General features: G+C 34.5%; 1 protein-coding gene across 17 annotated transcripts in view; it reads right to left on the reverse strand.

The window, feature by feature from the left end:
* EVI5 (ecotropic viral integration site 5) overlaps nucleotides 1-16,337 on the reverse strand; it is a 235,234-nt gene that overhangs the window by 96,676 nt on the left and 122,221 nt on the right. For 13 of the 17 annotated variants that reach the window (XM_042952838.1, XM_042952836.1, XM_042952839.1 and 10 more), the window contains 2 exons: nucleotides 14,903-14,935; nucleotides 14,188-14,334 (listed from right to left, as the gene is read on the reverse strand). The exons of 2 other annotated variants lie outside the window; for them this stretch is intronic. In XM_042952838.1, the coding sequence (XP_042808772.1) occupies nucleotides 14,188-14,334; nucleotides 14,903-14,935 (180 nt within the window). The remainder of the gene's footprint in view (nucleotides 1-14,187; nucleotides 14,335-14,902; nucleotides 14,936-16,337) is intronic. 2 more of the 17 variants (XM_042952843.1, XM_042952844.1) reach the window with 1 other exon arrangement.

Raw genomic sequence — 16,337 nt, forward strand, 5'->3', positions numbered from 1 at the left:
TGAAAACTGCTACAGTTATGATGGCTGGTAAGTCAGCAAGGGACAATTTATTTAAAAGTCTATAAATAATGAATGACTTCTCAGGGCACCTGGGTGGCTCAGTCAGTTAAGCGTTCGACTCTTGGTTTCAGCTCAGGTCATGATCTCGCAGTTTCATTAGTTTAAGCCTCGTGTCAGGCTCTGTGCTGGCACTGTGGAGCCTGCTTGAAATTTTCTCTCTCCCTCCCTCTCTGCTCCCCCAACCTCCTGCCACTCATGCTGTCTCTTGCAAAATAAATAAACTTAAAAAAATTAAAACAAAAACTGAATGACTTCTCTACACTTAACATCAAGTTCACCTTTGTCAATGAATCTCAATGTTTCTGTGACACCAGCAATACCACTCCAATGAAATAGAATTTTGTTTAGTAGGTGAAGTCTCTGTTTTTCAACTCCATATGCTTTTCTGGCATTACAAAAATTACAAAAGTGAGTCGGAAAACCCTTAGTAATCTTTTTTGTTCGTGTCGAGTAAAACAAAAAAATGAATTCTCACATTCAATGTTTGAAGACTATGTGAGTGATACAGTGAAAAGCAAAAATTTGTGTTTAGTGGAGAGCTTTCTTATATTATGAAAAAAAATCCAAATTGGAAAAAGGACTGTCTACACAAATATATCAAATATCACCTGAATTTAATTATAAATCAAGCAACTGAGTTCAAAACCTGTTCATTATATGTCCTATTTAGGAACCCACACGTTTCATGGAACTCTGTATTCTTTTTTGTAGTTTTTATCACAACTTTAATTAAAAAATTAACTGTGTATTTTTTTTATTGTTTATTTTTGAGAGAGAGAGACAGAGCATGAGGAGGGAAGGGGCAGAGAGAGGGAGACACAGAATCCAAAGCAGGCTTCAGGCTCTGAGCTGTTAGCACAGAGCCCAAAGTGGGGCTTGACCTCAAGAGCCGTGAGATCATGACCTGTGCTGAAGTTAGACACTTAACCCACTGAGCCAGCCAGGTGTCCCTGTAACTAATTTTTAAAATATCTACCTCTATATATACAAACAACGACAGCAAGTTTGGCTGATGTGCTACTGCACTGTCAGAACTAAACTGTGCTTTTTATAGTAGGTGAGCAAACAATATTTGCTGAATAAATTAGTCAACTCTCGGTTTAAAAAACAACAACACGAAAGGTACAGCACAGGGAATATAGTCAATAATAATATAGTAACTATGCATGGTGACAGATAACTACACTTATTGTAGTGAGCATTTCATAATGTATGGAACTGTTGAATCATCATGTACTATTGACACTAATGCCAACTACATTCTGATTAAATAACAACAACAACAAAACTCCCCTCTATTATACACTTTATGTTAACATGGGTAGTGGTAACTGAAGACTGCAAAAACAGTCTATAAAATCTATTTGTTTCAAAAATAAACACAATTTATACTAGCATGCAAATATGGTACATTTCTACAAAGCACCTGAAAAAACTATTACACAAGGCAAGTAGTCCAGAGTAGGAGTCTATACCACAAAACAAAAACAGACAGAAAAAAATTAAGTAAAAAATCATATAAACAGATTCATAGAGAACTGGTGGTTACCAAAGGGAAGAGTGTGGGGGATGGGTGACAGAGGTAAAGAAGATTAAGCAGTACAAACTCTCAGTTACAAAATGAACAAGTCACAGGGATGAAAAGTACAGCGTAAGGAATGTAGTCAATAATACTGTAATACACTTTTATTGTGGGTAAGCATTTTGTAATGTATAGAATTCCTGAATCATGATGTTGTACACCTGAAGCCAACTTAATGTGTCAACTGTACTTCAATTTAAAAAAAAATCTGTATCTTGCTCTCAGCTTCAGCATATGAATCCCAAAAAAGTCTGTAATTTCCTCTACCACATGCTCCAAATAGTTATTTTTTAAAAATCCAAGCAATATGGATGTACAATTTAAAGATCTACCACACTGAATATTTTTTTGAATAATTGGTGTATCCTTTTAAAACGACTTGTTCCCAACATCTTAAAAGTTATATACATCCCTGGGGCTCAGTTGGTTAAGTGTCCAACTCTTGATTTTGGCTCAGTTCATGATCTCAAGGTTACTGAGTTTAAGCCCTATCAGGTTCTGTACTGACAGTGCAGAGCCTGCTTGGGATTCTCTCTCGCACTCTCTCTCTCTTTCTGTCAAAAAAACAAACTAAAAAAAAAAATTAAGAAATCATATATATCCTTTAAGGTGGAAGTTTATCTCTGGTTATTTACACACTTAAACTGCAAGATTTTTTCTTAATGCGGAAAAAAATGTTAAGAAAACAATTACTTCCATGATGGTGAATGCTCATTTATTACTTAAGCTGATAACTACTGTAAAACATTTAATCTAGACTAAGGTCACAATTAGTTTTGGAAGAAAACTTCTGTCCAGATTTACAAGCATACTGATGAAAAGTGTTAAAAGTTTACTAAATGTGTCAAGTCATTACTCTATTTGAATTTTTAGACTTATGTAAACTTACCAAATATTACAAATTAAATGGCTTTTTCTTAAAATGTCACTGAAGTAGAGCTAAATCATGTTTAGAATGCAGGAAGAGATGTTAAACATTAACTTCCATATTCATAAAGAAAAGCAAATCTACTAGATAATCAGGTATGGGGTAATTCCTACTAATGCTGCTGAACAAATACTTTCTCTAAAATAAATTGTGCAGATTTCACAACTTCCACTGAGAAACTGGTAGTCTTTAGTTTATTAACCTTTATTCATGTGTTCAATTTAAGTAAGGTCAGTTTTTATTCTTCAAATCAAACCCTTGGCTCTTAAAAGTATCACATAATTCTTTCATGCTTTCTTCTAGAATTACAGCAAAAGGAAGGAATGTCAGAAGAAATCTTTTCTAGCTTCCCCTTAAGAACTTCCTAGTACAAAGGTCCCAAGAACTTCAAACTGCAGTCATTTCAGCACTCAGCAGCTTTAACTATTACAATTCTTCTTGTTTATGCTTGATCCTAACCAACAAACTGCTGGACAAAACTACTTACTCAGAATAAAATGAATGATGAGCACTTATGTGTAAGCCAAAAAAGCTTTTAAATAGACCAAGCAAGACTCAAAGACAGTGGTTATCAGGATATATTGTTTAACAAATACATCATGCCCCCCTACACTCAAAAGGGACAGAGTCAAACATACAATTGTATGAAATATCATTGGATCACTTCTACTTCTATGGGCTTCCTGGAAAAACTGACATGAAACATGTAAAACAAATACTTAAAGGAACAGTTTAATCTTAATGCTTTGGTTTTATCTTATAGATGATTTAATATGCAATATTTAATTAGTATTACTAAATACTAAATATTAAATTTTATTTAGTGTACTAAATGCTAAATTTGGTAATAAATTCACTCAATCATTTCTGAAAACCAACAATATCAAGTTCAAACTATCAAGGTCCAGCATAAAATGAAATCAATGACCTGTCAAAGATAATCATTCAGTAATTATGTACTGCAGAAATGCTTTCCGAAGAACACCAATGATCAAAATTAATTAAAAATAAAGTTAACTTTTAAAAACTGCTAAGAAGTTTAATATATATAGGGGTGCCTGGGTGGCTCAGTTAAACATGTAACTTCAGCTCAGGTCATGATATCACAGCTCGAGTGTTTGAGCCCGCGTTGGACTCTGTGCTGACAGCTCAGAGACGGGAGCCTGCTTCAAATTCTGTGTCTCCCTCTCTCTCTGCACCTCCCCCACTCATGCTCTTTCTCTCCTTCAAAAATAAACATTTGAAAAAAGTTTAATATATGTATGTATGTGTGTGTGTATATATATATTATTGCTAAATATGAATGGTATGTCACTATAACAATAGCATTAAAAACCACTAAAAATTATATGAAACATTAAACACAAGTCCATGAAGCTGGAGTGATACAAGAGTCCATCGTGAATGAGTAAAAGAGATTAGAGAGGAAAAAAGAGAAAGGTCTCTTTATAGAGGAACATTAGCTAATAAGTGTAGAAAAAAATGAGAAAATATGAAAATCACCTTTTGGAAACTCAGTCAGTAGATGCTAAAACTATCACGTACAAGGTGAATAGAGGACAAGAGATTTATTTGGTACCAAAGTATTTTCCAATAGATTACTTAATAGTCGCAAAGAAGAAACCTTATCTTTACAAGGCAGAGAGTCTGTGGTCACCAAACAGCAAGGTAATCAATCTTGGTATTACTAATAGTGGGAACAACTTATGTTATGTGCTTCCTGACTTAAAGCAAATTCACATTACCTGTCATCTAGATGTTAAAACTGTTTAACTGAATCTAATTAAAGGAAATATGACACCATGAAGAACAGCTCCAGAATATAAGACAACTTGGCTGTATCAGTCAGAAGTCAAGGCTACCCCTAACATTGATTACTCTTTCTTCTCTCTTTCGTCTAGAGAGAAAGTTTATCAGTCTAGAAAGAAGTTTATAAACTTTATTAATGATTTTTGAAGAACGAGCATTTGGTTTCATGGATTTTCTCTATTTTTGTTTTGTGCTGTTTTCAATTACACTGGTTTCTACTCTTTTTATTTCTTATTCTTTCTACCTGCTTTAGGTTGAATTTCCTCTTTTAGGTCTAGTTTCTTAACCTTAGAATATTGGTTTGAGACTTATTTCCTTTCCTAATATAAGCATTCAATGCTATAAGTTTTCCACTACATACTGCTTTAGGTGAATCCTACAAATTTTGATAATGTTGTGTCTTCATTTTCATTTAATTCAGTATGTTCTAATTTCCTTTGAGATTTTTCTGACACATGGATAAAAATGCATTAACTTCCAAACATTTGGGGGATTTTCCAGATATCTATTATTAATTTCTAACTGAATGCTGTTAGTCAAAGAAGATACCTAGTATGATTCCATTTACTCTAAATTTTATGGCCCAGAATATGATCTATCTTTGTAAATGTTCTACGTGAACTTGAAAATAATATGTATTCTGCTGTTATTAGGTAAAATGTTCCATAAATGCCAAGTAGGTCAAGTTAGTTGATAATGTTGCATAGTTCTTCTACACCCATACAGATATTCCAGTTACTCATTTCATCAATTACTGAGACACGGAAGTACTGAAGACTCCAACTACAACTGTGGATTTGTCCACTTCACCTTTCAGTTCTACCAGTTCAGCTTCACACTCCTCTGTTGTTAGGAGCACACGTGTTAGGAAACATACACTCCTAAATATATACAATCCTAATTAAGATTGTTAGGTCTTTGTGAACTGACCCTACTACTACCAGGCAATCTTTGTTCTAGGAACTATTCCTTGTTCTGAAGTCTACTTTATGTGATATTAATACAGACACTCCAGCTTTCTTCTGCTCAGTGTTTGCATGGTGCATTTTTTCATATTTTTATACTTTTCCCCCAATTGTATTTAGTATATTGTGTACAACAGTTATAGGCAAACCATCCTTAATCCTTCACTCTTGAAAATTCACTTGAGGGAGAGTCACCCTCATTAGCTATTATGCCATATACATTTCCAATTTCTGTCTCAATGCAACCACAACTCTCGATAAAAACAATCCCAACCCCAGCCCTGAGGGAGCTCTAAATCTTCTCAGGCTCCTCATACAAGTTAGCTCACTTGCTTCTGGTCCTACCCTGACCTTAACGAATGGGTTCCAGCACTGGGATGTTATACATTCTCTCGAATTCCCACCTTTCTACTGCAACCATTCAAACTAAGTGTGTTATTTTCTTGAGACTTCTACCTTCATTTCCATAGTCTCTTTTTCTTCATAGAATTTATTGAGGCAAAATCCAAATAAGTATTTTAAAGTGAACAATTCAATGACATTTAAGACATTCAAAATGTTGTGCAACTACCAATTCTATCTAGTTCTAAAATACTTCCATCAGTCCAAGTAAAACCTCTTACCGATCAAGCAGTTTCTCACTCCTTTCCCACCCAAACCTTCTGGCAAATACCAATTTGCCTTCTATCTCTATGGATTTATCTAGTCTGGATATTTCATACAAATGGAATCATACAATATGTGATCTTTGTGTCTGGCTTCTTTCACTTAGCTTAAGATTTTGGAGTTTCATCCACAGTATAGCATGTATAAGTATTTTATTCCTTTTTGTGGCTGAATAATATTTCATTGTGTGCATATACCACAATTTGTTTATCCATTCAATGATAGACCTTTGGGCTATATCCGTTTTGTGAATAGTGTTGCTACAAATATGTGTACACATGATTGTTTTAAATAGCAGTTTTCCATTCTTTTGGGTATACACCTAGAAACTGAACTGTGGGTCACATGATAATTCTACGTTTAACTTTTTGAGGAACCACTAATTTCCACAGCAGCTGTTTCTCGATCTCCTTGCCAACATTTGTTATTTTCCGGCTTTTTATTATAGCTATCCTAGTGAGTGTGACACGGTATCTCATCATGATACTGATCTGCATTTCCCTAATGACTAATAATGATGTTGAGTGTCCTGTCATATACTTGTCCATTTGTATATCTTCTTTGGAAAAAGGTCTATTTAACTTTTTTCATTAAAAAAAATTTTCATTGAGGCACAACTGACATATATTAGTTGTGTGAATATAATGATTCACTATTTATGTTTTGAAATGATCACCATGCTAAGTCTAGTTAGTATCTGTCACCATATGGTTACACAATTTTTCTCGTGTTGAGAACTCTTAAGACCTACTCTCTTAGCTTTTAAATATGCAATAACTACGGTCACCATGATGTATATTAAATCCCCATGACTCAATTGTAACTGGGAATTTATAACTTTTGACTGCTCTTCATCTCATTTCACCTTCCCTCTCCCCACCTCTGACAACCACCAATCTGTTCTCTGTATCTATGAGTTGTTTTTTTTTTAAGATTCCACCTATCAGTGAGATCACAAGGTTATTTGTCTATTATTTGTTTCTTTTAGCATAATGTCCTCAAGGTCCATTCATGTTGTTGTAAATGTCAAGATTTCATTCTTTTTCTGTAGCTGAAAAATATTCCTGTTTATACACACACATACATACACTACTATCTTTATCCATTCATTTTTCAATAGACACTCCCATGTCTTGGTAACTGTAAATAATGTTGCAATCCTTTGCTCATTTTTAAATTGTGTTGTCTTTTTGTTGAGTTCTAAGAGTTCTTTATATATATTCTGGATGCTAAACTCTGATCAAATACATGATTTGCATGTATTTAAACCATTCTGTGTGTTGCCCTTCCGTTTTCTGGATAATGCCCTTTGATGCCCAAAAGGTTTTAATTTTGATGGAGTCGAATTTACATGTTTCCTTTTGTTGCCCATGCTTTTGGTATCCAAGAATCTCTTGCCAAATTGCAGGTTATGAAGATTTATCCATGTGTTCTAAGATTGTTACAGCTTTAAAATCATAGAAGAGTTATTTTAAAACTATAAAATTTCTATGAAGATCATTGATCATTTTGAGGTTTTTTTTAATTTTTTTTAACATTTATTTATTATTGAGAGACAGAGAGAGACAGAGCATGAGCAGGGGAGGGGCAGACAGAGAGGGAGACACAGAATCTGAAGCAGGCTCCAGGCTCCAAGCTGTCAGCACAAAGCCCGACACAGGGCTCGAACTCACAAACCGCAAGATCATGACCTGAGACAGAGTCGAACACTTAACCGACTGAGCCACCCAGGCGCCCCTTGAGTTTATTTTTATATATGGCATGTGGTAGGGGTGGATCCCAGTTCATCCTTTTTCATGAGGGTATACAGTTCTCCCAGCACAATTAGTCAAAGAGACTATTCTTTACTCATGGAATGGCCTTGGCACCCATGTCAAAAATCAACTGGCCATAGATATATGGGTTTATTTCTAGACTGTCAAAATTTCTATTCCATTGATCTATATGTCTATCTTCATGACAGTATCATATTGTTTTGAGTACTCTAGGATTGTAGTAAATTTTCAAATTGGGAAGTTTGAATCCTTCAACTCTTCTAAGACTATTTTCAATATTTAGGGCTCCTTGCCATTCCATGTGAATTTTAGGATTGCTTTCCCATTTCTGCAAAAGATTGTTAGAAATTTGATAGGATTGATTAGAACTGAATTTGTAGATCATATTGGGTAGTGTTGATATCTTAACACTATTAAGTCTTCCAATCCATAAACATGGGATGTCTTTCCATTTATTTATGTCTTCAGTTTCTTTCACCAATAGTTAAATAAACAAGGACTCACAGTTTTCAATGTGAGTTTTTCATCTTCTTTGTTAAATTTATTCCTCAGTACCACAATGAAATATCACCTCCAATTACTGGATGGCTATTACTAAAAAATAAGAAACCAAAAACAAAACAAAACAAAACAGAAAATAACAAGAGTTGGTGAGGATGTGGAGAAATCCACAGCCATTGTGGATAATACTTTGGTGTTTGCTCAAAAAGTTAAGCATAGAATTACCATATGATCCAGGACCTCCACTTCTAGGTATATATGCCAAATGATTAAAAACAGGGATTCAAACAGATACTTGTATGTTAATGATCACAGCAGCATTGTTTATAATAGCCAAAAGGTCAAAAATCAAAATGACCATCAACAGACAAAACAAAATGCAGTATAAACATAAAATGGAGTATTATTCACCCACAGTAAAAACTACCTAATTCTTACATATGCTACAACCGGGATGAACCCTGAAAACAGTCTGCTAAGTGAAATAAGCCAAACACAAAAGGATAATTATTGTATGATTCCACTTACGTAACATACCTAGAAGAGGTGAATCCATACAAGACAGAAAGTAGAATACAGTTTACCAGGGGAAGGAAAAGGGGGGAACTATTTTTTAATAGGTACAACGCTTCTGTTGGGATGATGAAAAAGTTCAAGAAATAAATGGCAGTTATTGTTCCAGAGCATTATAAATGTACTATTCACATAAATGGAAAATATTATGTTGTATCTATTTTATCACAAAGAAAATAATTGTCAAAAAGAAAAAAAAGTGAGGGGATATGCTAACTGAAAGAAGCCAGACACAAAAGCTTCATACCTTATGATTCCACTTATATGACATCCTAAAAAAGGCAAAACTACAGTGACAGCACAACAGTTGCTGGAGGTGGAGAGGTGAACTGCAAAGAGACATGAGGGAAATTTTGGGGGTGATAGAAATATTCTATATTTTGACTGTGGTGGTGGTTATACAACTAGATACATTTACCAAAATACATCAAATTATACAATTAAATTTGATGAATTTTATTGCATGTAAATTATACTTCAATAAAGTTCATTTAAAAAGTTAAAGAGAGGGGCGTGGGGGAGAGGGGAAAGTGGGTGATGGGCATTGAGGAGGGCACCTGTTGGGATGAACACTGGGTGTTGTATCGAAACACCTAATTGACAATAAATTATATATTAAAAAATAGTATAAATAAATAAATAAATAAATAAATAAATAAATAAATAAAAGGTAAAGAGAGGGGTGCCTGGTTGGCTCAGTTGGTTAACCATCCAACTCTTGGTTTCAGCTCAGGCCATGATCTGATAGTTCTTGGGATCTAGCCCCATGTAGGGCTCCACACTGACAGCATGCAGCCCGCTTGGGATTCTCTCTCTGTCCCTCCCTGGCTCACACATGTGCATGATAAATAAATACACTTAAAAAAAAAAAAGTTAGATGAGACGGTCTAACCCTATGTAATCATTTTAGAGAAAAAAGAAATTGAGTCCTTGAATATCAAAGGTCACATAATTAGCATAAGAGGACTAGAATTCAGTCCCATAAATGAAATCCAAAGCTCTTTATATCAATAAAATGACACTATTGATAGTAGAGAGTGATGGTGGTAGATGATTATACCGATTTAATACCTCCTGCTAGAATAGAGATTTGAAACCTTTATTCCAAGTTTTGAAGAATTCATTAAGTTACATTGGAAGGCTGTGATCAAAACATGTGACAACAAATTTCACTTTCTGCCAGTAGTATACTCACTACTACTTTGCAAAGCTACTACTCCATTTGTCAAAATTCCAATGAGTAAGTTTTTCTATCCCTGGATCTTAAACACATTCTGCCCTCTGAAGCAATATCAAAAACGGCTAATCACTTTTCCATAAGATAACCTCTCAAATACTTTTTTTAATGTTTATTTATTTTGAGAGACACAGATAAAGTGAGGAGGGCCAAGTGAGAGGGAGACAGAGAATCCCAAGAAGGCTCCACAGCTGTCAGTGCAGAGCCAGACACAGGGCTCAAACTCACAAACTGTGAGATCATGACCTGAGCTGGAACCAAGAGTCAGAGGCTTATACAACTGAGCCACCAGGTGCCCCAATACTTTTTTTTTTTTTAGTGTTTATTTATTTTTGAGAGTGAGCAAGCAGAGGAGGGGCAAAGAGAGAGGAGAAGAGAGGATCCAATGTGGGCTCTGTGCTGACTGCAGGAAACCCAATGCAGGGCTTGAACCCACAAACCATGAGATCATGACCTGAGCCAAAGTTGGATGCTCAATCAAGCCACCCAGGTGCCCCTGAGATACTTTCAAATGACTGTATCTATGATGTTCTTTTAAGTCTTCTTTAGTACAGTCTAAAAATATCCCAAGCTGCCACAGTCTTTCCTACACTGGCCATAATACAATGTGTAGACATTTCACACAAGTCTCCGTATTCAAACTAGACACAACACTACAAATTTTCTGCAAGCTACTTAGAATTAAATTGGGTCATTATAGGGGTGCCTGGGTGGCTCAGTCGGTTGAGCAGCCAACTTCGGCTCAGGTCATGATTTTGCGGTCCGTGAGTTTGAGCCCCACGTCGGGCTCTGTGCTAACAGCTCAGAGCCTGGAGCCTGTTTCAGATTCTGTGTCTCCCTCTCTCTCTGGCCCTCCCCCGTTCATGCTCTGTCTCTGTCTCAAAAATAAATAAACGTTAAAAAAAAAAACATTAAAAAAAAATAAATTGGGTCATTATATTTCTAAGAAGACTACTTGGGATGGGGCAGGGAGTGGGTGGCAGATAAATCATATTACATTATTGGCTAATTCCCCATTTCCTGTCAATTAAAATTTCTAAGTCTTTTGTTATAGAAAGCCATCACTAAGACTTCTCTCTGAATTTTAAACTTAAGGGCAAGGCAATAGATTTCTGTGAAATACCCTTTTATTTTAGTTACTTATTCTGAATATACTTTAAATATTTTAGAATATTGATTGATTATACAACATATTGGCAACATTTCTGAAATATTTTATGTATAAAATTCTTAAACGTACCTTGTATATAAGGATTTAGGTAACATTAAAACACTTGGCTGGGGCGCCTGGGTAGCTCAGTCGGTTAAGTGTCCAACTCTTGGTTTTGGATCAGGTCATGATCTCTCATGGTTTTGTAAGTTTGAGCCCTGCATTGGGCTCTCCACGGGCAGTGAGGAGCCTGCTTGGATTCTCTCTCACTCCCTCTCTGTCGGCCCCTTCCCACTCGCACAGTCTCTGTCTCTCTCAAAATAAATAAACTTGAAAGAAAGAATGAAAGAAAGAAAGAAAGAAAGAAAGAAAGAAAGAAAGAAAGAGAAAGAAAGGAAGGAAACAAGAAAGCAAGCAAGCAAGCATCAATTTAGGAGACAAAAACCTCTGACATCTCTTTGCTTTAACATGAATAACCTCTTGATATGGTTAATCACCTAGAAAACCACTTAAGTTTACTATTTTATCTAAACTTGGCTAGAAAGATAAGATGGGAGTGCCAAATAACTCTTTAATGTTTTTATTTATTTTGGGGGGGGGGGGGGGCGGTGAGGAGCAGAGAGAGAGGGAGACAAAAGAATCCAAAGCAGACTGCAGGCTCCCAGCTGTCAGCTCAGCACTGGGCCTGACTCGCGCTCGAACTCATGAACCATTAGATCATTACCTGAGCTGAAGTTGGATGCTTAACCAACTGAGCCATGCAGGTGCCCTCAAATAACTTTTAAAACTGCACTTATGGAACAGTTTTTGTTTATTGCAGAAACAAAGTTAGTTTGTTATGACTTAAACATAGTAAATTCCCTTTTAGTGAATAAAAGTTATTTTTCTAATTGTTCACAAAGCAGATGTCTGGGAATTTTTAATGAAGCATCATCAAGGTCATTGGTTGTCTTTTCAGGTATTTAGCCATTATTACTAAATGTTAAGAACTATATTTTACCTGCCTCAAAGCCTTTAGTGTATCTTACTTTCTAAAATCCTTTAAAGAATATTCTTATGATCATTTTGCAAAGTATTTTAATATCTAGGGATATGCATGCACTCCACTTTGAAGTTGGAAATTTAACAAAGGCTCTGTTTCTTTCACCTGTTTTGTGGATCACTGCTTTATGGGTCTTTTTTTTTTTTTTTTTTTTGGGGGGGGGGGAGGGAGGGAGAGAGAGAAATTGAGAGAACAGGAGAGAGGGGCTGAAGTGAGAGAGAAAATCTTAACCAGGCTCCATGCTCAGTGCAGAGCCTGACTCGGGTCTCGATGCCATGACCCTGGGATCATGACCTGAGCTGAAATTGAGTCAGATACCCAACCAACTGAACAACCCAGGTGCTCTGTTTTACATTTTATTCCAGTCTAGAAGAATTACTGCCAAGTGAGAAAAAAATGGAAACAAAATCAAAATAGAGGCCTGCTTTCTACTTGTTATATTTTAGCTTCACAATGAGAGTTGATTTTGTCCTTGAAACAACAAAAAGATTCTTTTGTTACATTTTCAAAAGCTTCAGTTCATTCTGACTATTTTCGCTTGCCCACTTTACTTTCTTCGTTATAAACCAAATTCTGATTTTTATGTCCTATAGGTCTCAATATTTGAAAACCTATGCAAAAAAACTAGTAATCCATGATTCTAATGTTTTAGGACTGTAACTTATGCTAATTGCAAACATAATACTTACTATCTTTGCTTGAAACAAAATCACATTACACTAGTAACTCAGTTCAATTTAATCCCCAAAAGGAACCTTCAATTCTGTTTTATCTATTTTTATGCTTTGATACTGACATTTCATACAAAGGCAGAACTATTTGAGTTCCCTACTTTTTAGTATCCTTTTATCATTTTTCTATTCATTTTTCTAAACCATCTTCATTAACATAACAGAAAAAATAATTTTATGTTATTATGGTTTTTTTCAACTGCCTATATCTTCTTTTTGCTTTTAAGTTTTCTGATATTTGTAGCCAGTTGATGATGGCATTTCTTAATTTTATTGAATAAAAGTAATGTCCAACTTTGAAGTCCTTCTTATTTGCCTTCCAAACCCATATAGAGTTCTAAATTTAACACAACTTTTTCTGCCCACTCCTGTTACAATCCGACTCCTAAGAACAGAAAACTGAAACAAGAAATAGTATCTTTTCAAAAATAAACAGCTGGCTTTTCTTTTTAGCCCTCATCTCCTTAATACCATAGCAGTCTGAATTTGAGAATGGAAAATGATGTCTAAGTTGCAAAAGATACCTGAGAATAGCTGTACAATGAGTAGTTGTTCAGTATACCCTAAATTAGTTAACATATTTTTTTAATTCATTTTTTTTTTTTTTACTTTGAAATTTCTCTTCTCTTGAAAATATGTAAGCATATACCTTAACTCCTAATTTGAGGTCCTGATGTAGGAAGTTAAGGCTATAGTTTTTCACAAGACAGAAATCCCCACATTATCAAAACTTTAAATGAGATAATTACACATATTCTCCACGCTGGGTGATATTTCATCTGCACCATTAACAAGAACTAGGTGGAATTAAGATTCAAAACCTTCCTGTGGCAAAATACCAGTATGAAACAGATTTCTAAAAACTAAAAAGTAGGTATGACAAACATCATTTTCTGTGACTTAAAATATAATGTAAGAAATGAAAATATTACCTACTTCTAAAAAAACTGTGTAGACAGAAAAAGACGTTAGAATGAAGAGTCTCTAGACCACAATAAGACCTTTAAGTATTACAGAATATAAAAATGATTAAGAATTCAATTAAAGTAGAAAACAAAATTACTTAAAATAGGGGCACAGAAGTTGTGCTTAAAAAAAAAAAAAAAATTAAAGGGAAGGGGATGAGAAAGGTGAGAAAAGTGAGAAAAAGCACTACCAGACTCCTTACCCATTGTTGTTGGTGCTGGAGCTTCCTGATGGTATTTTCAGCTTGCTCCAGTTTAGCACTGGCCTCATCACTCTGCTGTTTGATGGTGGCCAACTCCCGTTTTATGAGGTAGTTTTCCTCAGCCTCCTGGGCTCTTGTCACTTGTCCCTTAGGACATAATTTGTGTGTGTGTAAAGCAATTTAGGACAGATTCAAGAAAGACTGCCTTTGTGAGGTTTAGTTATTTACTGTGACATGTTAAAAAAAAAAAAAAAATCACCTCAAACAACCTAAGTAGAACAGCCTAAGTAATTATTAACCAGCAGCTCATTATCGCTCCAGCAAATTTTGGGAAACTAAATAAGAAAATTCATCTGATAATCTTAAGAATAATTCTTTCAGTCAATAAAAATTCAATTCATGCAATATTACTGAGTTGCACATGCAGAACTAAAACTTTCAATGAATAGTAGTTAATTTCACAGAATCCACTGATTGCCATTTTGGAATAAATACTTTAAAATAAGGTTAGCTTTAAAACGTGCAAAAGGTATCTAATAAACCAAGATAACGCACCGTTATCAAAAATTAAGTTTATGCACATAATATACTGCCCCAAAAAATTATTGCTAGGAAAAATGCATGTAAAATTGCATGCATTAAAATGTGATTTTCTAGGTTTAGGGCTTCCCTTAGAAGTAAAGTTAGAGGAAATGCTAAACGAAAAAAACTATACCTGTATCAATCTATCTGCCAAGGAAGCACTTTCCTACAAAAGGAAAAATTCAGATAGAAATTTAAGAGAAAGAAATAAAATAAAGGTGCATAAAATTAGGAATAAGAAGAAACAAAGCATACCCAAATTCCATCTACTTTTCATTGTAATTAAAATGAACATATAGATTTGACATTAAAGCTATTTTTTACTGTGTGTGGTGTCATCCTTAATTCTTAAGAAAAATATATCAAAATGAGGACAGACCATAGAAAACTATACGCTTCTAGAAGACGAACACAAATACCAAGAAGTTTTTCATCATTTGAGACAAGCAAATAGCTTCTTTTAAAGCATACTTTTAAGTTCTATGTTTGGAATCAGCCATATTGTCAAACCACTTAGAAGAAAGGGAGAAGGAATTTGAGTACGCAATTCCACTTATAAAGTGTGACAGCAATTTGTACAACAGCAACTTCCAAAGAAGCAAAGCAAGGAAAATATGACAAATGAAATTAATGAGCTCAACTTAATAAATTCTAGCAAAAACTGAGAAAGTAAACATTTAGGTTATAGAATTTAACTGAAACCTAAGTATTTCTAGAATTCCAAGTGCTAAAGGACACACCTAGGCCATGTAAGCCGGTAGAAAGGTACTTAATTTTCTAAAGTAAAATCCAAACTTAATACTTTCCTATAGCACCTTTATCTTTCTGAAGGTTCAATGAAATAAAAATACTTTCTCTGTGAAAATATCTCACTCCAAAATAAAATACCACCTAGGAAAACATATTTTAGTATAAATTGAGTATTTAATGAAAAACATAGTATACAATTAAAATGGCTTAAAAACTAAATTAAGCTCAACCTTTCTGCAGAGTCACCAAAAAAATAGAATTATCCTCAAAACAACTCTAATAAGATGAATGAATACAGGAAAACTATTTTTTACTTAATATAATGTACTTGAAATTATTATACAACAAAAAGACACGTAATAAACATCCTATCCTTGTGTGTGGTGTTATTTAGTAAACCATCAGTGCCTTCCAACAAAAGACATATATCCAAACTATCCACATCTTCATGTTTTCTTTCTTGAATATCAATCTGTAGATTTTCAGAGAAGATTTTAAGATTCTGCAATATCATCTATAAATCTACTTACTCTCATCTTCCATTTAAAAAAAAAAAAAAAAAAGCCCCGCCAAACACCAAAAGACTTTGTGAATTCAGCCTTTTCTTTTGACAAACCAAACCTCTTAGACTGTACCTTTATTACTTAATATAATACTTAAAATAATACTACAACAGACATTACATTAAAAGTACATTAAAAATAATGCAAAACTTTCCACATTTGCCTAGTTATTTTATATGAAACAGAGAGGAAGAAAGAGGTAAAAGTAGTATCAAAATAAGTCTAAGAACCAAAAGTTTAAGCACAATTCCCCTG

Source organism: Panthera leo, chromosome C1 (genome assembly GCF_018350215.1).
Source record: "Panthera leo isolate Ple1 chromosome C1, P.leo_Ple1_pat1.1, whole genome shotgun sequence".
NCBI classification, from domain to species: Eukaryota; Metazoa; Chordata; class Mammalia; order Carnivora; family Felidae; genus Panthera; species Panthera leo.